The sequence below is a fragment of the Galeopterus variegatus genome, unplaced genomic scaffold (assembly GCF_000696425.1).
Source record: "Galeopterus variegatus unplaced genomic scaffold, G_variegatus-3.0.2 Scaffold3184, whole genome shotgun sequence".
Taxonomy (NCBI): Eukaryota; Metazoa; Chordata; class Mammalia; order Dermoptera; family Cynocephalidae; genus Galeopterus; species Galeopterus variegatus.
In genome coordinates, this window is record NW_007729295.1 from 226,517 (window position 1) to 247,755 (window position 21,239).

The window sequence follows — 21,239 nt, forward strand, 5'->3', positions numbered from 1 at the left end:
TTTTTTTTTTTTTTTTTTTTTTTTTTTTTTTTTTTTTTGTCTTTTTTTCTGTGTCCGGCAACGGATCGCAACCCTCAGTGTTGCCCCCGTACCGGACCGGGGACCGGCAACGGGATCGCAAGCCTCGGTGTTGCTCCCGCGCCTCGCTCAGCCAGTGAGCGGGAACCGGTCTGTATATGGGATCTGAACCCTCGGACGGGAGCGCCGCCGCGCTTCCCAAGCGGCGCACTATCCAGTGCGCCACCGGGCCGGCCCAAAAATGTCTTTAATCTTATGTTCCAAGAGCTTGAAATAATAATGCATGAAATAAGTCAGGATCACTCAGTTATCATATCTTTGCTATTTACATATTTTATGGATAAATTAACTTGTTGGTTATTTTGATTAGCTTGTATTTTGGTATAGCTTGCTTAATTTCGAGATTCACCTTAAAACTTACTAGAATTTATATTTTTTCTTTACTTTGATTTATGGACCCAAGGAAGAAGAAGGAGAGAGAGCAACAGAAGAGGTACGGTCCATCATCTTTAACAATTGTGCTTAATCAGCTTGGTGAAAATATCTTTTAGGTGAGAGGATTGCAGCTTTAGCCACGTTCTCCTTGTTCTTTATGAAATAAGAGAGCCGGTGCAACCCACACACCTAGAAAATGCTCCTTTATCCTGCTGAGAAGGGAAATAACTTGGAAATAAATTTGTTTGAGGGGGGTAGATGGAGAGACAGGGCTTGGCTGTGGACCCTTTCTGAGGCTTCTTTGGGGAAGGTGTCTCCAGTGGTTTCTCACTGAAGTCAGGCCAGGCTGGGCCAGGGCATTAGGTGGAGATTCCTTCATTTGACCTTTTCTATCCCATTGGGTAGTGTGAAGTTTATGCAGCTTGCATGGCACTTAGTGGCACTGTTTTGATTGCCTCCTATTCACCCGTTCGTTAGGGTGGGATTCCCACCCTATAAGGGGATGACTGAACGCAGAACACCTGACACTGGACAGATGAGGTTGACAGCAGGTTATTGGTCATATATATTTACAGCTGGGTGAAAGGACATCCACGCAATGCAGGGCCACGTTTGGAAACTGTCTGAGCCAACAGGGGCTGTGGGAGGCAGGCTTTGTAGTACCAAGAGGGTATGGTGCTCCCTGGTTCCCACAGGAGGATGTTATTGGCTTGAGTAATTCCAGAGCATAAGCAGGCACTGTGCCTGGTTCCTTGCTGTGGAGGGCCGTTTAGCTAGGAGACTTAATCTTCGGGAGTAGAGAGAAAGGGGAACAAGCATGTAGGTCATTTGAGGCTGTCCTGATTTTACCACGTGTCAAGGCAACACAAACTATTGAGTCTTAATTTTAGTTCTTAAACCAGAGGTGTATATCTTTGCAACTTTAGCGCAAGTTTAAACATGCAGTTCGTTATCCTCCAGCATCTGGAAATTGTGATGCTTGGAAACCTAATGTCACTCTTGGATGTGACATTAGGAAACTACTTGATTCCAGGATTTCTAGTGGTGTTCTATCCAGGGAGAACATGATTGATTTGGGAAGAATTTTTCACCGTCCTCCCAATTCGTGGTTCCATTAGACCACCGTTGGTTCTCATCTGCTGGAGTGCATTAGTGTCACCTGCAGTGTTTTTGAATTTCTGGAAGCTTGCCTTCCTCAGCCAGAGAATAAGAAGCTCCAGGGTGTGGCCCTGACATACCCTCATGCTGTCTGATGCAGCTGAGGTTGAGAGCCTTCATTTTAGGAAGCCAGGATCAGGGGATGAGAGATCACATAAAGACAACAAGAGCCATTGGCTCCTTTCTCTGTGCTCTGCCTCCTACGGCTATAAGAGAAAACACCCAAAGACAATGAAAAAAATTATAAAAAGGGGAATTAAAATTCAGAATGTAAAAGAAACGTGTAAATTCAATAAGATATAATTTAAGAAAGAAATGTCTTACAATGAATAAAGGTAGAATGAGAATACCTAATATCCAAGAGATTCACAAATGTAGAAAATTAAGAAGCGTATAAAATAAAAAAGTATTTAAAAGTTAGGAGTACTTAGGATATAAGACTTAAAAGTACAATTAAAACATTTAAAGAAAAATGAGAAACCTTTTAAAAAACTATTAAGGGTGAAATTTAAAGGAATAAAATTTATTCTCTGTAATGTGTAATTTACATGCTTGTTTATACAGCAATTGCTTAAGTAATAGCCAGAATTCCCAGGTACAGTAGAAGCCTCCTATTCCATGTTTGGAACTGGAGGTTGTTTGACCAATTGAAGAATTCAAGTAGTAAATTTTAAAAACATAGAGGCCTTAAATATATATTTTAACTTCAAGTATACAAACATATTTACTGCCAATTTTTTTAGATATAGGACAAGGGCTTTTTTTCTTTCAATAAAAGTGCAAAGATTAGAATGACCTGTTGTTTTTCTAACATAAACAGACTCATTTGTCTAGAAATTCCAGTTTTGGTTTCTTTAAAATAGAGCAGAAATTCAATGACACAAAGCAATCTAGGTGTATAATCTATCTGGATTATATAAATTCTCCCACCACCCACCTTTTTTGACACATAATTTGAAGATAAAATTTTAAGGTGATTTACATGTAATAGGTCTTTTCAAAGCATTCCATTAAGTCAACATAGGAAAAAAAGTTCTTTCCCTGCTCATATTCCATTGATTTCCATGATGTCCATTTAAATTATGTAATTACAATAAGACTACAAACTGCATACACAAGTGTGGGAAGAAACATAACCGACTGTGGTGAGTGAAAACCTCGGCAGATGGTGGTGCTGAATCTGCTAGCTGTGAGCTCTCACTACACCCTGCTTATTGGTCAGTGTGATTGAAGAGGGAGAGTGCAGACTATGGTGGGGGTTCTCCAAGTGCAGGCCCCAGACCAGCAGCGGCGGCCCTCACCTGGGGACCTTTAGAAGTGCACATTTTCAGGCCCTGCCTGGATCTTCTGCATCAGAAACCCTAAGGTGGAAGTAGCCTGTATTTTAATAAGCCCTTCAGATGATTCTGATGCTTGATCAAGTCTGAGAACCACTGGATTAGAACACAGGTTCTAGTTCACGTGACGTGGTGCCAAATTGAAGTTGATTACAAGGACTCCTACTGTTTGCTAATAATAAAAAGTCCATCTAATTTCAAAGAGAGTAAAATTTATTTTATATTAAGAATTTGAGTTTGTTTAAAAAAAAAACCCAAACCTTTATTTTCTCTTGGTGTTTGAAATGAGTCATAGGAAATGAGTGGGGAGGAAGAGGAGCTTCCAAGGCAGAGGAAGTCTTAAATTCATGCGAATCCTCTCCTTTCCCATTCTGTTCCTGCTTTGTTGAAACCTTTAGTTCCACTAATTTTATTTTGAAAACTTCAGAGAATGATCTTTCTCCTGTCGGAGAAATTTTGTTTTGCTTCTTGATAGGCTCTGGGGGAGGACTTCATTGTAAGGAGCTTTAGGACAATTTTCATTAACTCAGCACCACAGGTCAGCATATCTCCATATTGCTGATAAAGGTGGGTGGGGGAGGGGCTGCGAGGAAGCAACAGGAAAAATACAAATAACGCAATTAAAAGACGGGCAAAGGAGCTGAATAGACATTTTTCAAAGGAAGACATACAAATGGCCAACAGGTACATAGAAAAATGCACAACATCACTAGTCATCAGGGAAATGCAAATTAAAACTACATTGAGAACTGAAATTCCTACTTAGCTGCTTGCTTGTTGAACCTGTGGCTTATGAGATAGGATTTGAGGATTTTAAACCCTAATAGGGCTGTAACCATGCCAACATTTAGATGAATCAGTTCAGAGAACGTTAGTGAATTCTAAATGTGTCCAAAGAGACCTTCTCAGACTCTGCCTGTTGTTGAGCATCCCATGTTAGCTCAGTCGCAGTTATTTTCATTGTCATCGGGAGGTTTAAGAATATTGTTCTTGAACATTTTTGGATTAATCACTTTAAAATGCTAATCAGAAGACTAAATTAAAATTGAAAACTCAAGGTTAGAGAGTGTCATTTCCTGAAAGTCACCTGCAATGTCTGAGTGTTTCAGTGCAGAGTCATCAGCATTAAAGAGGGTCTCAAATGTCAAAAGAAATCCACCCAAAGAAACTTTTGTTTGTGTTTGAAATTACAAAATAACTCATGATCTTTGCAAAATATTTAGAGAATACAGATAAAAGAAAATAAAAATAGTTTATAACCCTGTTACCCAGAGATAACCACTAGCTAGCACACATGCATGTGTGTAATTATCAAATCTTGATGAATATTCTCTTTTAATCAGTTTTTGTAATGTAATATATCTATTTTGGGGGGAGCAGTAAATTTAGATCTGTTTCATTATTTTTAATATTATTATATCAAACTAATACCTATGCTTGGACCTAAAGATGATTTCTAGCTTATTCTACACTGTGGTTTTTCATTGTTTGTAAGTGATATTTTTCCAATAATTATTTCTTTTGTTTCTCTCTAGGCAAGCTTCCATTTTTGAAAATCCCATTTTTGTGTATAAATAAGAAAAAAATACTATTCAATACTATTAATTTGGAAGTAATTCCAGGTTATATGTATGGGCTGATAATAATTTTGGCTTGAATTAGCTTGTTATAACAAAATATAACCAGCTCATACATTTAAAAGCTTATTATCCTTTCTGACAAAATTCTATTTTTGAGATTCTTTTTGTACTTTATTCTTCTAACTGTATGCCTTTTGAATTTTTAAAGGTTTGAAGAGAATAGTTTGTTAATGAGTGAAGATTATGTGCTCAAGAGATATTATGAAACCTGTTAGAATTAATGTACCATTCTGCAGCACCATTTTGTATTAAGGGGTCTGTGTTTAGAGAGATAATAGTTCTGTGTGCTTTTGTGGGGTGTGTGTTGAGTATGTTGTTGTGTGTGTGTTGTGTTGTGTGTGTGCTGTGGTGTGTGTTGTGTGCGTGCTGTGGTGTGTCTTGTGTGTGTGTTGTGGGGTGTGTGTGTGTTGTGTTTGTTTTGTGTGTATGTTGTGTATGTGTTGTGTGTGCGGTGTGTGTGGAGGTGTGTGGTGTGTGTGGGGTGTGTGTGTTGCGTGTGTGTGTTGTGCATGGTGTGTGTGTTGTGCATGGTGTGTATGTGGTGTGTGTTGTGTGTGGGGTGTGTGTGTGTGGTGTGGTGTGTGTTGTGGGGTGTGTGTGTTGTGTGGTGTGTGTGGGGAGGGTGTGTGGTGTGTGTGTGCGTTGTGGTGTGTGTGTGTGGTGTATGCGTGTTGTGGTGTGTGTGTGTTGTGGTGTATGGTGTTGTGTGTGTGTGTGGTGTGGTGTGTGTGTGTGGTGTGGTGTGTGTGTGTGTGAGGGGTGTGGGAGGCCCTCAACTCTAGTCTTTGAGATTTTACATTCTTCTTTCTGCTGTATCTTTGGCCCTTATGCTTCTTAATAATGATGTAATTTCTGTTGAAATAAGATGGAAGAAACAAGTGGGGCGGGAGCAGGAGGAGAAGCAGCAGCAGGAGAGGAAGAGGAAGAGGATGCTGAAGAGGAGGAGCCAGGAGAGCAAGAAGACTCATAGGCCTTTTCATGTTTAATTTCTCCAACTTTTCTAGGTAGCTACAGAATTCTGGGGTTGAAAAACCTAGTTATTACGGTATGCTGTCTGTGTTACATCTCTCTTGGTAATGGGAGAAGTGAATTCCAATCCACAGCTGTCTGTCTCCCTTCCAAGGCCCTGCCTGGCCTGCAACTTACAGGTGGTCAAAACCCCTCTCTAGAGCCTCAGGGCTGGTGACCTCTGTAGTATCTATTTCTTGGGCACTAGGGCACAGAAGGCTGTAGTTGGCAGGATTTCAAGGAAAAGGTGTGCCTTTGAGGTGAGGAAGAGTTTTGTACTTAATTCCTGCTCTTCCTCTATTTAAAAGCAAATGTTCTCCTAATCATGCTCTATTACCTAGGATCCACTACTGACCAATACATGTGCATTTCCATAGGGGAATGATAACTGACCTTCAGAACGATGGCAATAAATTATAACCTAAAACATCACAAGGCTGGCCATTGATTCGTGGAAGAAAATTATTCCAGCCAGAGGTGTAGTCATAAGTACTTGGTATGACATTTTCATTTATTAAATATTAACCAGAGCACTCCTGAAGTAACACTGTGGATTATGGTGGAATCACTTTAGGTGTTTTGACAAGTAAGCTTTTGCTGCCTTATAGTTTTACATTTCCATTGGCAATGAAAATACATAATTCTGAACAGTTTGATAAGTGCCATATATTAATCAATACTTAATAAGATGCTGGTGTCTCATGACAGTGGATATTGACATGGGGGAACGTTTAAATATTGTGGGCCATACAGATAAGACAGTATGTATGAAAACATCTAAAGATCATAAAGTGCTATAAAAATATCTGGTTTTACCTGACATTTGGAAAAACCTGTGTGCATTCTGTATTATTATTAATAATAATATTGACCTTGCAACTGAATTTGAGGTGGGAGTTTATTCACTAGGGTAGTGATGCTTACAGTTTTACACTGGTGCTGTAAGGGATTTTAAGAAATTTAAATTAAAAAAATTTTTTTTTTAGTTTCCTTACTGTCCATAATATGCCTCCACTGAAAAATGTGAAACAGATTTCTGGTCTGTTGCATCAGGGCAGCTGGGAAAGAAGGAGATAACGTGGAAATAAGCTTTCATAATTTAAGCATACAGCACGTCTTCAGTAAAGAAGAAAACTTGGTGCCTGTCTAGAGAAGGTCGGACAGAGAGTTCATTTGGAGAAGGAAGATTCCCCCGTGCTGTGTAATTTTGGTGAACAAACAGAAACATTCTGTGCACCAAAGACCAATTTGCACAGAGACCTCTCTTCTACATAGACCTACACTTACAAATAAAAAGCCAATATAAACACGGCTTCCTATATTTTTTGGGCATCTTGGCACTGGTGAGAGTAGCCATCACAGCTTGTTACTGGATCTTAAAGGTTTTATCATTCATTTACTTAAATTACAAAGTGAGTCTAGTCCTGATTTGAGGATTTCTTTCAAGCTCTAGACACACAGACCTCTACTTTAAGGCCGACTGATTGTCATTTTGGTGGCAATTCCATTTTGAAGGAATGAGTTGGGATCCATTTTTGAAAAAAAGAAAACTGGAAAGTTTACTTTAAGAAATTCTACCTGAAGAATGGTAAAAAACGAAAATATGCTGATATTTATCCATATGCCAGAAACAAAACACAACAAAACCCATAGGAGAAGACTCATAAGTATTGTTAAATCTGTTTCTATTCACTCTGCTTGGAAAATTCTTTAAAAATTATGCAATTTTAATGTGATAGTTATAAAAAAAATTGAATGTGAAATGGCACAGCCAAGAGAGAACCCTTAATGTAGACAGATGGCTATATAGGCCAATTCCAAAAAAAAAAAAAAAAAAAAAAAGGCAAAGTAGAGCTCTGGCTAGCACATTTTGCCTGTTTCTCTGATGAGTTCTGGTTTGGAATCCAGTTCCATAGCAGTCTGTTGTAAGTCCAAAATGCCTGACAGGGAAGGCATGAAACGGGCAGTGCCTTAAATCCCACCCCTGACCCCCTGGAGAGATTCAGTAACCTTTAGAACACGACATGGCAGTGCAGTCAGGCATAAAAAAAAAAGTCAATGATTAAAAAAAAAAAAAAAAAAAAAAAAAGGCAAAGTAGAGCTCTGGCTAGCACATTTTGCCTGTTTCTCTGATGAGTTCTGGTTTGGAATCCAGTTCCATAGCAGTCTGTTGTAAGTCCAAAATGCCTGACAGGGAAGGCATGAAACGGGCAGTGCCTTAAATCCCACCCCTGACCCCCTGGAGAGATTCAGTAACCTTTAGAACACGACATGGCAGTGCAGTCAGGCATTCTGCAAATCATTTGGCTTCCAAAGACAAACTCATCTCATAGCTCATGGATAGTCCAGGCAGCTTGTTTGAAAAGACGATATTAGGGAGAACATGGTAGTGAATGGAACTAGGAAAGAATTCTCATTTCCCAAATTTGGAATTAGAGTCAGAACCTAAATTGATGCTTGAGTCCCAGGGGTAATAATGCGCATTATGAGACTCTGAATTCCAGTTTCCATAAGGTTGCCACTGAATACTGCCTCTAGTCTAGACAGGGACCATTTAAGTTTCCTCCTTTCTCTTTTCCATGAGAATGCAATGGGGAAACTGTAATCGGAGACGTTGACTTCCTTATGGTGTTTGATATGCGTTACTACAGAGAACGGATGTAAACCTGGGTTGGTTTTCCATGAGAAAAATTTGTTTTTCTTTTCTTGCCCTAGGAAACAAATGATGAGTAGTGATTTATAGAGTAGAAGGCAATACTTCCTTTATTGCATGTAAAATAATGAAGATTGTGGTAAACATTCTCTGTTTCTCTTTAACAGTCTCCATAATATTTTCCCTTTTTTTCAGAAAACACAAGCCATGAAACAACATTTCAAATGTCTTCCCACAGGCCAATCTCAACGAAATACTTTGGTCCAAAGCCAGCACCCCTCTCTCAGTACATCTGGGGTTCCCTGAAGACTTGTGCTATCTGATATGGTTAGATGTACATGAACATATCTACTCAATCCTATCAATAAAATTCAATGTGAAGATGATATATGGTTACCTTCATGTGCCTGACTTTCTTGGCCTTTGCTTGTTTTTTTTTGCTCTGCATTAATTCTATGTAAAAAAAATGATTTCAAGATATAAAACTTCTCTTCGTGATACAAGAAAAGTATTTCCTCATACGTGCCTTATGCTACTTGTCTCAGAATTAGCTTTGAAAATGAAGTGCTTTCCAGAGAACAACTGTATAAATAAAGATTAGCAGCAAATATCTTGTCCTGAGGAGCATTGTCTCTTTATTTATGGTCTCTGCTTGTATATGCCTGAACTCAATCTGTTGCTACATCTGAATCCTCAGCAACACTCCTGTCTGCATTGGGATGATTGTTTTTTGTTGCACTGATTATTTGGCCTATGTTTTCAAATTGCACTGATTGTCTTGTTGCATCATGTTTTGTATCATACACACTGCTGTGCACATGATCTTTGAAGCCTTCTCTGTGACTCCGTCATGCACTTGTGTAGAGATGATGCTAAGGACAAAGAAACTTGCAGCCTAGTGCCTTTTATATGTTTCTGAGCTGAAGGGAGTTCCTGCTTCTGTTTCTCCTGCATTGATTGATTTGCAGCTATGGCTGCCACGTGTGGAACCTGTTACTGTAATTTTGCCTCCTGATGGCCAGGAGAGTGTGTTCACCCACAGCTGGTCCAGCCCCATGACTTGCACACCAGGTAGGTTTGATAGCGTCTCTGCTCACCTGCCCACCTCAGTTTACCAGAGATGTTTTTTTCTTCATTGTAAGATTTTGTTGTGATCCCTCCTCTCTTCATACGTGCTATTTCTTGTATTTTTCTTGCAGCAAACATTGCTTCTGTATTATCAGAAGAGCTTGCCACCTTGCTGTGCTGTTCTCCTATTTCGTGATAATTATGGTAATTCAACTTGGAGTAGCCATAAACTTTTCCCTTCTGTAGGGAAAATATAGGAAAATGGTCAGGGCCCCTCAGATGTTCAGAATCTTGCCAAGTATTTGATGTAAATATGCATGTGCGCCCAGGTGTTCCTTGGCTATTGTCTAATGTAATTGTGTATGTATGCCCAGGTGTCCTGGGTTATAACTTAAGTATAAAGGATGAGTGGCTCTGATCCATGGGACCCCCCCCCCGCCCCCTGGTATGCCCGTGGGGGAGGGGGGCACAGGGAGGCTGCTACTGCTGCTGGAGGCTGTTGCTGCCAGTGCCCCTGGGATGCCCCGAGAGGCCACTGCCACTGCTGCTTCTGCTGCTACTGCTGCTGTAAGCTGCTGCTGCTACTGCTGAGGACTGAGCTTGTGTCATCTGCCAATGGCTCCTGGGATCTTTCCCAATCACCTAGCGTGGACTTTTGTGTGAGGGGTCTGTGACCCAGCCTGGCATGTGAGGGGTCTGGTGACCCAGTCTGTACAATGGATTTGAAGTGTCTGAGTCCCAGCCCTGACAATACAAATGGAAACTTAGTATAACTAAAATAATGAAACATTTTGGCTTTAGTTAAGAACTGCTTTAACAATACAATTGGCATAGCCATACAATTGGCATAGCTATTGCTGTAACTCTGCACCCTCCTGAGTCTGCCTATTGATTTTTCAGCCAAGCCTGTTGGTGTCATTTGGGAATTTGTTCTACGGCTGCAGAAACTGTGTGGATCTCATGAACTCTGGGAAACAGCTCTTTTCTTGTTACCCTAGTAACAAAAAGAGGCATTTGGAAGAGAATTAAGGTTATTTTGTTCCTAATTGCTGAAGTGGTGTACTTTAAAAACATTTTCCCCTTTGCTTAAAATGTGGAAGACTATAATGAAATGGAAATTCATATAATTAAAAATTAATTTCTATTTTTTATTTCATTGCATTAAATTATGTCCTATTTAAATAGCCTGCATAATTTTTATAATTCCATGCACAAATAGGCTTTAAGCTTCTTGTTTTTGCTTAGGGCCGACTTTTAACTCTTTTGTGGTAGAGTAGGATGGAGATAGATTTAACTAGGTGCCAGTTTCTCTAATATTTTAATTTTTATTTTATTTATTTATTTTAGGCAGCTGGCTGGTACAGTGATCTGAACCCTTAACCTTGACAACACTGCATGTCCTAACCAACTGAGCTAACCAGTCAGCCCTATTTCTCATATTTTTAAATGAAAATAAGTATTTGTGCTAATAAGCAAAGATAACCAGACCACTCAATTAAATTGAATTATTTTTTTCTCATGTTGTCTATTTTCCTGTAGTCATAAAATTAACATTCTAGGAGAGTGTTTTTATTCACTTACATTTCGTTTTCTTTAAAGTATTATTGAAATGCAAAAATCACTTAGATCAATAATACCATATGATATGGATTGCGTTGTGTCCCTAAATTGTGTGTATTAGGAGCTTGATCCCCACTGACTGTTAAGAGGGTAAGAAATCCTATTATGGTAATTAAAAAGTGGGGCCTTGAAGAGGTAATTAGGTTGTAGGGACTGTGCCCTAGTTCATGGGTGTGATGGCCGTGTTGCTGAAGCCACACCCTCACCTGATGTGTTCCCTGGACTGTGGACTTCTCAGCCTCCACAACTATAAGACCACATAAATAGTGTCAGTTCTGTTCTAGTTTGGGTTTTTACCTATCTCTCCTACTTTTAATGGTTAGAAGATCCACTGGCACAGTGAGGAAAATCCCAAATATGGACTGTGCTGTATCAAAATATAATTTAAAAATCTACAGTCTTTGTCAATATAGGAAACTTCTACAAATGAAGCAGCATTGTGAACATGTGCAAAAGAATCACAAGAAAACCCCCAGGTGGGGGCCGGCCCGGTGGCACACTGCTACAGTGTGCCGCTTGGGACCACGGCGGCGCTCCCACCGAGGGTTCGGATCCCACATACAGACCGGTTCCCGCTCACCGGATGAGTGAGGTGCGGGCGCAACACTGAGGGTTGCAATCCCGTTGCCGGTCCCGGTCCGGTACGGGGGCGACACTGAGGGTTGCGATCCGTTGCCGGACACGAAAAAAGACAAAAAAAAAAAAAGAAAACCCCCAGGTGAATGAACAAAATCATTTTGAAAAAAAAAAAAAAGACCATAGAAGTGGAATAATTCTATAATGATCTGAAGCTAATGGAAGTTTAACAAGTTTGATTTATTAGTGTAAAGGAGGCCTAAATATCCAAAGTAACTGTTTCTTTTTTTAAAATTAGAAAAGCAGCTACACAGAATTTGAGTGCAATTTTTCTAGCCACTGAACAATAAATGTTCCTTTCTCCACTCTGCACCACCCACCTTGTTTATTTGAATTGAAATCATCCTTTGGAACAAGGATCCATGGTATGCATTAAAGATGGTTTGCGGTTGTTCTTAGTTTTCTCAATTAAATGTGAGAGGTAGAGGTATAGGAGAGAGTTAAGCGTATTGCCTGCAAAGATTCTTGGGGGAATATTTGCAAATGCTTCCTTTAAAAACCCATTTAACTGTTAAACCTGTGCAGACATGGCAAGTAGGTAGAAAGTGGCCCTAGTGCATTGTAATAATAGAGGAGGACCATTAGGTGGCGATAAAAGACAAGCTTCCTAGATACAGTGCCGCTGCCCCCAGATCCCCGGGCCATTGCATCCAAGTTAGGGTACTGAAAGTTGAAATCAGAAGGTGGGCGTAAGGTATTTGTCAACCAGATGGAGAAAAAAACAAACAAAAACCCCTCCATACCACTTGGTGAATTAGTGTATCATTTATAATGCTTTTATCCAAGAACTTATTTTGGGCAAAACTGTTGTTCATTGATTGTTTGAATTTCACACCCCTGAATTTCACACCCCTGCAGTATACAGAAGGAGCCTAAACTCAGTCAACAACTGACTGCATATTGACAGTTTTGACAAAGACACAGAATGTGCCTTTACCATAGAGACAGCTCTATCTTACAGAAGTATAAACAGAACACTGAGCAGCGATATGGCCAATTGTCCTTCTCTGCATAAGCCTTTGGTCCTAATAGAACAGGTGCCGACGTATTTGGGAATACATTCATGATCTTAACAAAAGCATTCCTTTTAAGATGGTCTAGGGTACTTGGCTTTTTTACTACTTTGTTTTGGAAGGGCGTTCTTGAAAGTTGAAAAACTGAATTACGAAATCTTTAAAATGTATCAGTATGTTGGGTTGTCTTCTAAACTAGAAATCCAGAGATTGTTCAAAGATGTGGTAATGTCCTCAGGTATGGAAGAGTCAAGCTGGGAAGGGACTCAGCCAGGTGGGTGTGAATAGCATGGAGTGGGGGACACTTAACTTGGGGGGAACCTGTTCAAGTCCTGCATTTTGTAGGCTCAGCCCCTGGATCTAGTCAGTATGGGAGAGTGAAGCCTTCTCTCAGGTGGACACATGCGAATCAAGCTCACAGTTCAGGATTATAGTCAGGTTATGGTCTTGCATGTTATTTTTACTCACTAACACTGATTGTGTGCCTGCTATGAGTCTGGCTCTGGATTAAGAGTTTCAGGTAATCGCTACAGTAACCTGATGGGGTGGATACTGTCCTCACTTGACAGATGAGGAAACTGAGGCATGGGGGCATTCAGTACTTGTGTAAGGTCACACAGCTTGGGAATGGCTGAGCTGGAGCTGAGACATCCACATGTCTACTCCGAAGCCTGAACAACCTCCCCCAAAAGCCCTTTTCTCTCTGTCCGTGATGGCAGCCCCGTCCCCGGACAGTGCTTGGCCCTCAGAGTGCCTCTTTTTTGGCCTCCTCTGGTCTTTAGACTTGATGCCTTGTTCGAGACATCGGACCCTGGAGTAGGGAGACTTGTGCTTCTCACTGTGATCCACATGTGTTGGTTTCCGAGTTGAACCAGCAGGAGGCAGTTCCATTACTTTCATCTTCCAGATCTTTGGGCCACTGGCTGTGGCTGCCACTGCCAGCCCCAGTGATAGAGGGAATCAAATTACTGTCAGCCCTTAGTGCTCTGAAAACTGGTTGGTTGTCTAGATCCAAAGTCTTAGGACAAAAGACTAAACTAAAATTGCCACCCTCCTTTTCCAGTCCGGGTGTCCTGGCTCCATCCTGCCCACTGATGCTGATGGCTGCCCCAGAACTCATTTGGTGCTCAGCTGTCAACTGCCACCCAGTGACGTGCCACCATCACAACAAGCCCCTCATGGTGTTTTCAGCTGACAGAATGGCTCCTTCTGCCTCTTAGTTGGGGATGTTTTAATGAGGTGAAATACATCTTAATCTCAGGACATGAATTTTAGTTTGTTTTTTAGCAGTTCAGGTTTCTCTCTGATCCCTTTTAAAAAAATTTGTTTATTTCTGTACCCCTGGAAAGAAACAAAAGTTATCCAGGGAGGAAAATGAAGCTCATATTTAAGAAATCCCTTTCATAGACTAATTTATACTTAGATTCATCAAAAATAAAGCAGAAATGCAACCTGGTTTTATTTTTTTTCTAAGGAGTAGAGATTGCCTTTTCCAGCCTTTAACTTGATTCATAAAGAGATTTAAACCTTGAAATAGTGTTAGATCAAATCCACTAAAAATGTACCTCCATGATGTTTCAGAGTGGTTACAGATAGGATTTCCATGATCTGTGGAGCTTCTCTGTGAAATATTTAGGTAGGAGCAGCCTGACTGGAGGTTCTGAATGGCCCCTGAATGCATCTCTCCATGGTCTCCACAGGGTGGGAATCCTGGGAAATTTTTAGGACAATGGTGGTGTCTTTGACCCACCACAAAGATTCTGGGTGGGGCTCGGACACCAGGGTATTTTTAAAAGCTCCTCAAATGATTGAGATGTGCAGCTGGGTTTAGGAGATGCTGACCTAGAGGAATTAAGAACCAGAAAATACCTAAGTTCTTCCTCCCCCACCTGTATGGGCCAATCAAATCAATCACTCCTAAGAGACTTTTAGAGAGGAAAACAAGCTCTTCTATGGAGTGCATGAGGCTAGAAAGGAAGGGTGACTCCGAATGCCTACTCCCTCTTCTGCTTTTGGTCTCAGGGCAGGGTGCTCTCTCGTGCAAGGCCTTCTCCCTCAGTACACGTGTGACTGGTGCTGGGTGCTGGGTGCTGGGCTGGTGGCTTCTCCAGAACAGGAACAGCAGACCTTTTCTGTAAAGGACCAGATAGTAAATATTTTAGGCTTTGCCAGCCAGATGTGGTCTCTGTCACAACTACTCAACTCTGTGCTGTGTGAAATCAGCCAGAGACAATACCTGAATGATTGTGACAGTGTTCCAATAAAACTTTATTTACAAAAGCAGAGTTTGGCCTATGTCACTGTAGTTTATGAACCCCAGCTCAGTCAGGAATGTGGCTTGAGAGGTCTGAGTCAGAAGAAGAGAGCTGAGGTTTTTCTTTATGTCTTTTCCTTCCATTTTTTCCAAAATAAAAATAGCATCATTCCTCCTTAATTATATACAGAATACACATTTATTGTAAAAAATTAAATGTTACATAAAAGTATAAAGAATATAGTAAAAATCTGAAATTCAACCACCCAGAGAAAACTATCATTAGTTTCCTCTAGTCTCTCCTTGTGCACATATACACATGCACACACAGTTTTACATGCATGAGATTATATTATATATGATATTTTTATGGTGAGTGCCTTTTTATTATTTTTTTGTTTTTTTTGTTAAATTTTTATTTTGTCAATATACAATGTATTAGATTATTATAGCCCATCACCGACACCTCCCTCCCTCCTCCCTCTCTCCCCTCCCACCCAAGAATGTCCTTTCCATTTGCTTGTTGTAACAACTTCAAAAAAGTATAGTTGTTGTATCTTCTTCCCCCCGTCCTGGTTTTTTTGTGAGTGTGTATGTGGGTGAATTAATTTGTTTATTTTTAACTCCCACCAGTGAGTGCCTTTTTAAAAATTCAGTTTTTAAAAAAAATTTCTTTCCTTACCCAGGAAACATACAAATACATTTATTATTTTTCATTTATTTTTTAAAATGGGATTGTATTACAAGACTTCTCTACATTTTGTTTTTTCTCACTTAACAATGCATTGTGCAAATCGGTACATATCCACTGGTAAACCTGAAAGCCATTTTTAGAATTGCTGCACAATATTCCCCAGAGTGAATGTGCCACATTCTACCCAACCACTGTACCGGTGAAGACACTCATGTTATTCCCAATTTCTTTCTGACAGTCTCTCTACAGCGTTCAGCACTCATTCATGAAACCTGCATTTTACCAGGTGTTATGGGTTGCATTGTGTCCCTGCCCAAAATATATGTTGAAGCCCTAATACCTGGTACTTAATGAATATGACCCTGTTTGGAAATAGGCTCTTTGCAGGTGTAATCATGTTATGATGAGGTCATCGGTGGGGGGGGGGGCCCTAATCCGGTATGACTAGTGTCCTTATAAGCAAAGGAAAATGCCATGTGAAGAGAAAGACACAGAAGAAATGCTATGAGATGATGGAGGCAGAGATCAGACTGATGGAGCTGCAAAACCAGGAATGCCAAGGACTGACAGCCATTACCAGAAGCCAGGAAGAGGCAAGGAAGGATTCTAATTAGAGCCTGAGTGGGAGCATGGCCCTGCTGACACCTTTGATTTCAGACTTCCAGCCTCCAGAACTGTCAGAGGATAAATTTCTGTTGTCTTAAGCCATCCAGTCTGTGGTTCTTTGTTACAGCAGCCCCAGGACACTCATACCCTTGGCTTCTGTGACATTTTACTTTCCTACTGCTCTATCCATTGCTTCTCTGCCTCTTCTTTCTCTTTTCACCCTTTAAATGAAAGTATTTCTGAAGGACCAGTTATGGCTCTCTCTTCTTCTCCATCTATACTTTCTCCTTTAGCAATTCCTTTCACTTTCATGATTTTACTATAAGCCCAGATGATTCTTGAGTTTTGTGTTAGCTAGGCTATTGGTTGCAAAGAATGGGAACTCCCTCAGGCCACTTTTAAAAAAGGGTGCTTAACACTTAACATTCATTAGCAAGGCTACTATGAAAAAAAAAAAAAAAACACCCCAGAAAATAATAAGTATTGGTGTAGATGTAGAGAATTTGGAACCCTTGTAGAACTGTTGGTGAGAATGTTAAATGGAACAGCTCCTTTGGAAAACAGTATGGAGGTTCCTAAAATAATTTAAAGTATAATTATCATATGATACAGCAATTTCACTCCTGGGTATATACCCAGAAGAATTGAAAGCAGGGTCTTGAAGAGGTATTTGTACACCTATGTTCTTAGCAGCATTACTCACAATAGCTAAAAGATGGAAGCAACCCAAGTGTCCATCATTGGATGGGAAATTTTGACACATGCTACAGCATGGATAAACCTTGAGAACATTATGTTAAGTGAAATAAGCCAGTCACAACAAGACAAATACTCCATGATTCTGTGTATCCGAGGCACCTAGAGTGGGAAAATTCATAGAGACAGAGAACAGAATGGTGGCTGAGAGGGGCCATCATTGTTTAATGCGCATAGGGTTTTAGTTTTGCAAGATGAAAAGAGTTCTGGAGAGAGAATTTTAAAGACCAAACAAGGCTGAGAAGCCCACTTGTGTGTGGATGCTGGGAGTAGCTCCAGGGCGTGGACTCAAGAGGCACCACCAGATGCATGTACTATACCCACAATCCAAGTGTCTGATAGGTGTCTCCACCTGGAGGTTTTGCAGGTACCTCAAGCTCAATAAGCTAAACATTTAGCTCATCTTGACTCCAAAACTATATTTCCTCTTGGTGCCAATATTTCCATTGATATCATATGTAATGTTTCAGGCCTTCTGCCTTGGCACTGTCTTAAAAACTTTTTTTTATTTCAAAAGTAATGTATGTTCATAAAAAAATTTGCAGAAAATACAGATAAGTAAAAAGATAAACATAAAATCATCAATAATCTCTCTGCCTAGAAATAATCATTAACATCATTTTAATGTATTTTGCTTTTATTTTTCTACCTAGTTATACATCTAATTAGAAATATTGTTTTGTGATTTAATTTTTATCTAACCCTAGACTATGAACATTTTCTCATGTAATCAAACATTCTTCAGCAACAACATATTTAATGGCTACATAGCACTCTATTGTATGAATGTACCATAAAATTAAAAAATCTCAACATAAGATATTTAGATACATTTTTCAGTTTATAAGCAATGTTGCAGAGAATGTCCTTGTAATGATATCTTTTTTTATATTCATGATTAATTCCTTAGGAGGTACTCCCAAGGGTAGAATTACATGCAAGATCAAAAGGCATATAAATTTTTGAGTAACTTTTAATTTACTTTCACTATTCTTTTAATTCTTTTGCTGATCTGAGAGAAAAAAGATATTTCATTGTCATTTCAATTTATATTTCTTTAATTACTGAAGAAGTTGAGCACTTTTAATATATTTATTGGATATTTTTGGTATTTTTTTCCTTTATTGACAATTGACTTTTCATGTCTTTTGCCCATTGTTCTATTTATTGGGTGTTTATCTTTTTCTAATGCATTCTTGCTGTTGTCTTTAACTCCTCTTTTCTAGGCTTTGATCCCACACCCTGTGTATTATCCTGGGTTCTCCAGAGAAACAGAACCAATAGGATGTGTGCATGCTGCCCTGGCTCCTCCTGAGCCACTGTCCTCTCCATCATCTCGAGACCCAGCAATGAAAGGGTTAGCACCCACCTCTGCAGGGGGCTTCCAGACCCTGTTCCAATGCCTTGGCCATAGTCCGTTCCCACTGCTTGGTCCCATGACACAAAACTGTTAAATAGTTTGAATATAACTCCTGGCTAAAAGTTATTTTCAAAACAGAAATTTACAGGCATTAGTTCAGTTATATCCTTATCTTACTTTTTAGCACAGTAGACCCCCCTTACCTGTGGTTTAACTTTCCATGGTTTCAATTACCTGTGGTCAGCCGTGGTCTGGAAACAGGTTAAGTACAGCGCCATAAGCTATTTTGAGAGAGAGAAAGAGAGGGAGAACACATTCACATAACTCTTATTACAGTATGTTGTTATAATTATCTATTTTATTAGTTATTGTTATTAGTCTCTTGTGCCTAATTTATAAATTAAACTTTATCATAGGTATGTATGTATAGAAAAAACATAGTACATATAGGGTTCAATACTATTTGAGGCATCCACTGGGGGTCTCAGAATGAATAAGGGCAGAATAAAAGGAGATTACTGTATTTAAAAAAAAAATCCATTGTTTTCTACTTTCACGATTCGTCCATATACTTTAAGCATAACCAACTTGGTTAAAGTCTATCCCAATTTTTCTAGTGTAGGGGAGGAAAAAATAAGTTTCCCTCTATCCTTCATAGTTCCTAGTCGGGATGGACTCCTGTAGCAAAAGACAGATTAACAAGAGAAAAAGCCTGGAAGTTTATTAACACATATACCTCATGTGTATGTAGGAAACACCCAGAGACAGGATCAAATCTCACAGAGGTTGCTTTCAATTCAGGCTTAAATACCACCTTCAGCTGAAACAAACAAACAAGGGTGTGGGGGAGAGTAGTCATGGGGAGGTGTCCAGGAAAAACCGGGTAAACAAAGGTAAGGTCTGTTGCGCAGGTTTAAGTCTGTGCCTTCTCCATTGGCAAGAGTCTCTAGTGATTTAGTCATCTTTCTCTTCCTGGTAGAGAGAGGGAGAAAGGAACCCTCACAAATGCAGGGGTCCTTTTTAGATGTACATTTCCCTTACACAAGAGTAATTTCCACTGTTTTCAGAACTTCTCCTGTGTCAGCAGTTTCTCAAAATAATCCTTATGCCAAAAAGGTATATTTTTGGGTGGTATATTCTTCTCCTACACTGGTCATCAAAGCATAGGCAGACATTATCATATAGCAGTTATGACATGGATTTTGGGATCAGACGAGCTTCGATTTTGATTTTAGTTTCTGCTATTTCCTAGCGTGTTTGATCCTTGGCGTGTTATGGCAAGTTATACAACTTCTCTGTGCCTCAGTTTTCTCATCTGTGAAATGAATAAGATCATATCTACTTCATAGTTGTTAGGGATAAGTGAGTTAATAGGTACAAAGACCTTGCCCCAAATGCTCCCTACATGCTGGCTAGCCACTGTTATATATTTCAGTTGAATTCTTGTGGATTCATTCAACACTGAGTGTTACTTTTTCAGGATGTTGGAAGCTGTAGCTGTTAATTCCAAAAGAGCTTCTTCTATTGCTTTAGAGTACCTTTACTTTTTATGAGTGAATTTCAGCTCTGTGCCTTTCTGTCTTATTTTGGGGGACAGAGATCCTTTCCCTAATGAGTAATTGATTTAAAATCATAGAAAGTAAAGAAAAAACAGGTTGTGAAAGTGAAAAACAAATTTAATGCTTGAATTTTGAATCTATGGTCTTGACTCTCTTTGCCTATACAGTTGGAGGGAGGAGGTGATCACTATGAACCTTGCACATAAAATCCATTGAGCACAAAAAAGTGTAGTTTTTTCATGCTGAAAAGACTATAAGTGCCTCAGGGTCAAACCCTTGATTTTAAATCTTTTTTTTTTTTTTTCCTTTTTGTCTTTTTTCGTGTCCGGCAACGGATCGCAACCCTCAGTGTCGCGCCCGTACCGGACGGGACCGGCCACGGGATCGCAACCCTCGGTGTTGTTCCCGCCCCTCGCTCAGCCAGTGAGCAGGAACCGGTCTGTATGTGGGATCTGAACCCTCGGCGGGAGTGCCACCGCGCTTCCCAAGCGGCGCACTGTAGCAGTGCGCCACCGGGCCGGCCCGCTTGATTTTAAATCTTTAATCACTGGTATAGTGACTCCTATTCTGCTCAGCCATGTTTTTTCTTTTCTTTTTTTTTTCTTGATAAGTTTGTGTTTTTTAATTGAAAGAGCACACACAGCTTAAGGACAAAAGCAACGGCAGCCTTTATTCTAAAAAGGCCAGGATGTAAAGACGAAAAGACAGGCTTTGTGGTGTGTGCATGCCTGTGTGTGAGCATGTATCTGTGCATGTGTGTGTGTGTGTGTGTGTGTGTGTGTGTGTGCGCGAAGAAAATAATGGTGCCAAGGAGATGGAAACACCGAGCAGGAAAAGGAGGTAGGAAGCTTCCAGAGAAATGCACAGTTCTCACCAAGACAGTTTGTTGAACCACTTGGTTTTTCCTTTAATCACACGTAGACCGAAGGAGACATGATTACAGATGGTATATGTAGTTTTCAAAAAGATTGTAATCATTTTCATACATGAGTACTTCCTTTGTGGACATCTAATCGTGGTTAAAAGTTTATTTGATTTGTCTTGGGGAAGAAACTAGAAATATTTCTGATAAATGGGAAAATTTTTTTGTAAGTGACAAGGATGAAAGATTCTTTTTTTTTTTTTTAATTGTTCTTGATCTGTGTGTTTTTTTTTTTTTTTAAATTTTTATTTTGTCAATATACAATGTATATGATTATTATGGCCCTTCACCGACACCTCCCGCCCTCCTCCCTCTCTCCCCTCCCCCCCAAGAATGTCCTTTCCGTTTGCTTGTTGTAACAACTTCAAAAAAAGTATAGTTGTTATATCTTCTTCCCCACCCCCCCACGGTTTTTTTTGTGTGTGTTTGTGGGTAAATTAATTTGTTTTTTTTTTAGCTCCCACCAATGAGTGAGAACATGTGGTATTTCTTTTTCTCTGCC

General features: G+C 39.8%; 1 protein-coding gene across 1 annotated transcript in view; it reads left to right on the plus strand.

Annotated features, from left to right (window-relative positions):
• The window catches only part of SH3BGR (SH3 domain binding glutamate-rich protein), a 57,032-nt gene extending 48,173 nt beyond the window's left edge, over nucleotides 1–8,859 (plus strand). Inside the window, 3 exon segments of the mRNA XM_008584238.1 lie at nucleotides 482–511; nucleotides 5,454–5,592; nucleotides 8,445–8,859. Coding sequence (XP_008582460.1) covers nucleotides 482–511; nucleotides 5,454–5,558 — 135 coding nt within the window. The 3' untranslated portion in view covers nucleotides 5,559–5,592; nucleotides 8,445–8,859.
• The last annotated feature ends 12,380 nt before the right edge of the window (nucleotides 8,860–21,239 follow it).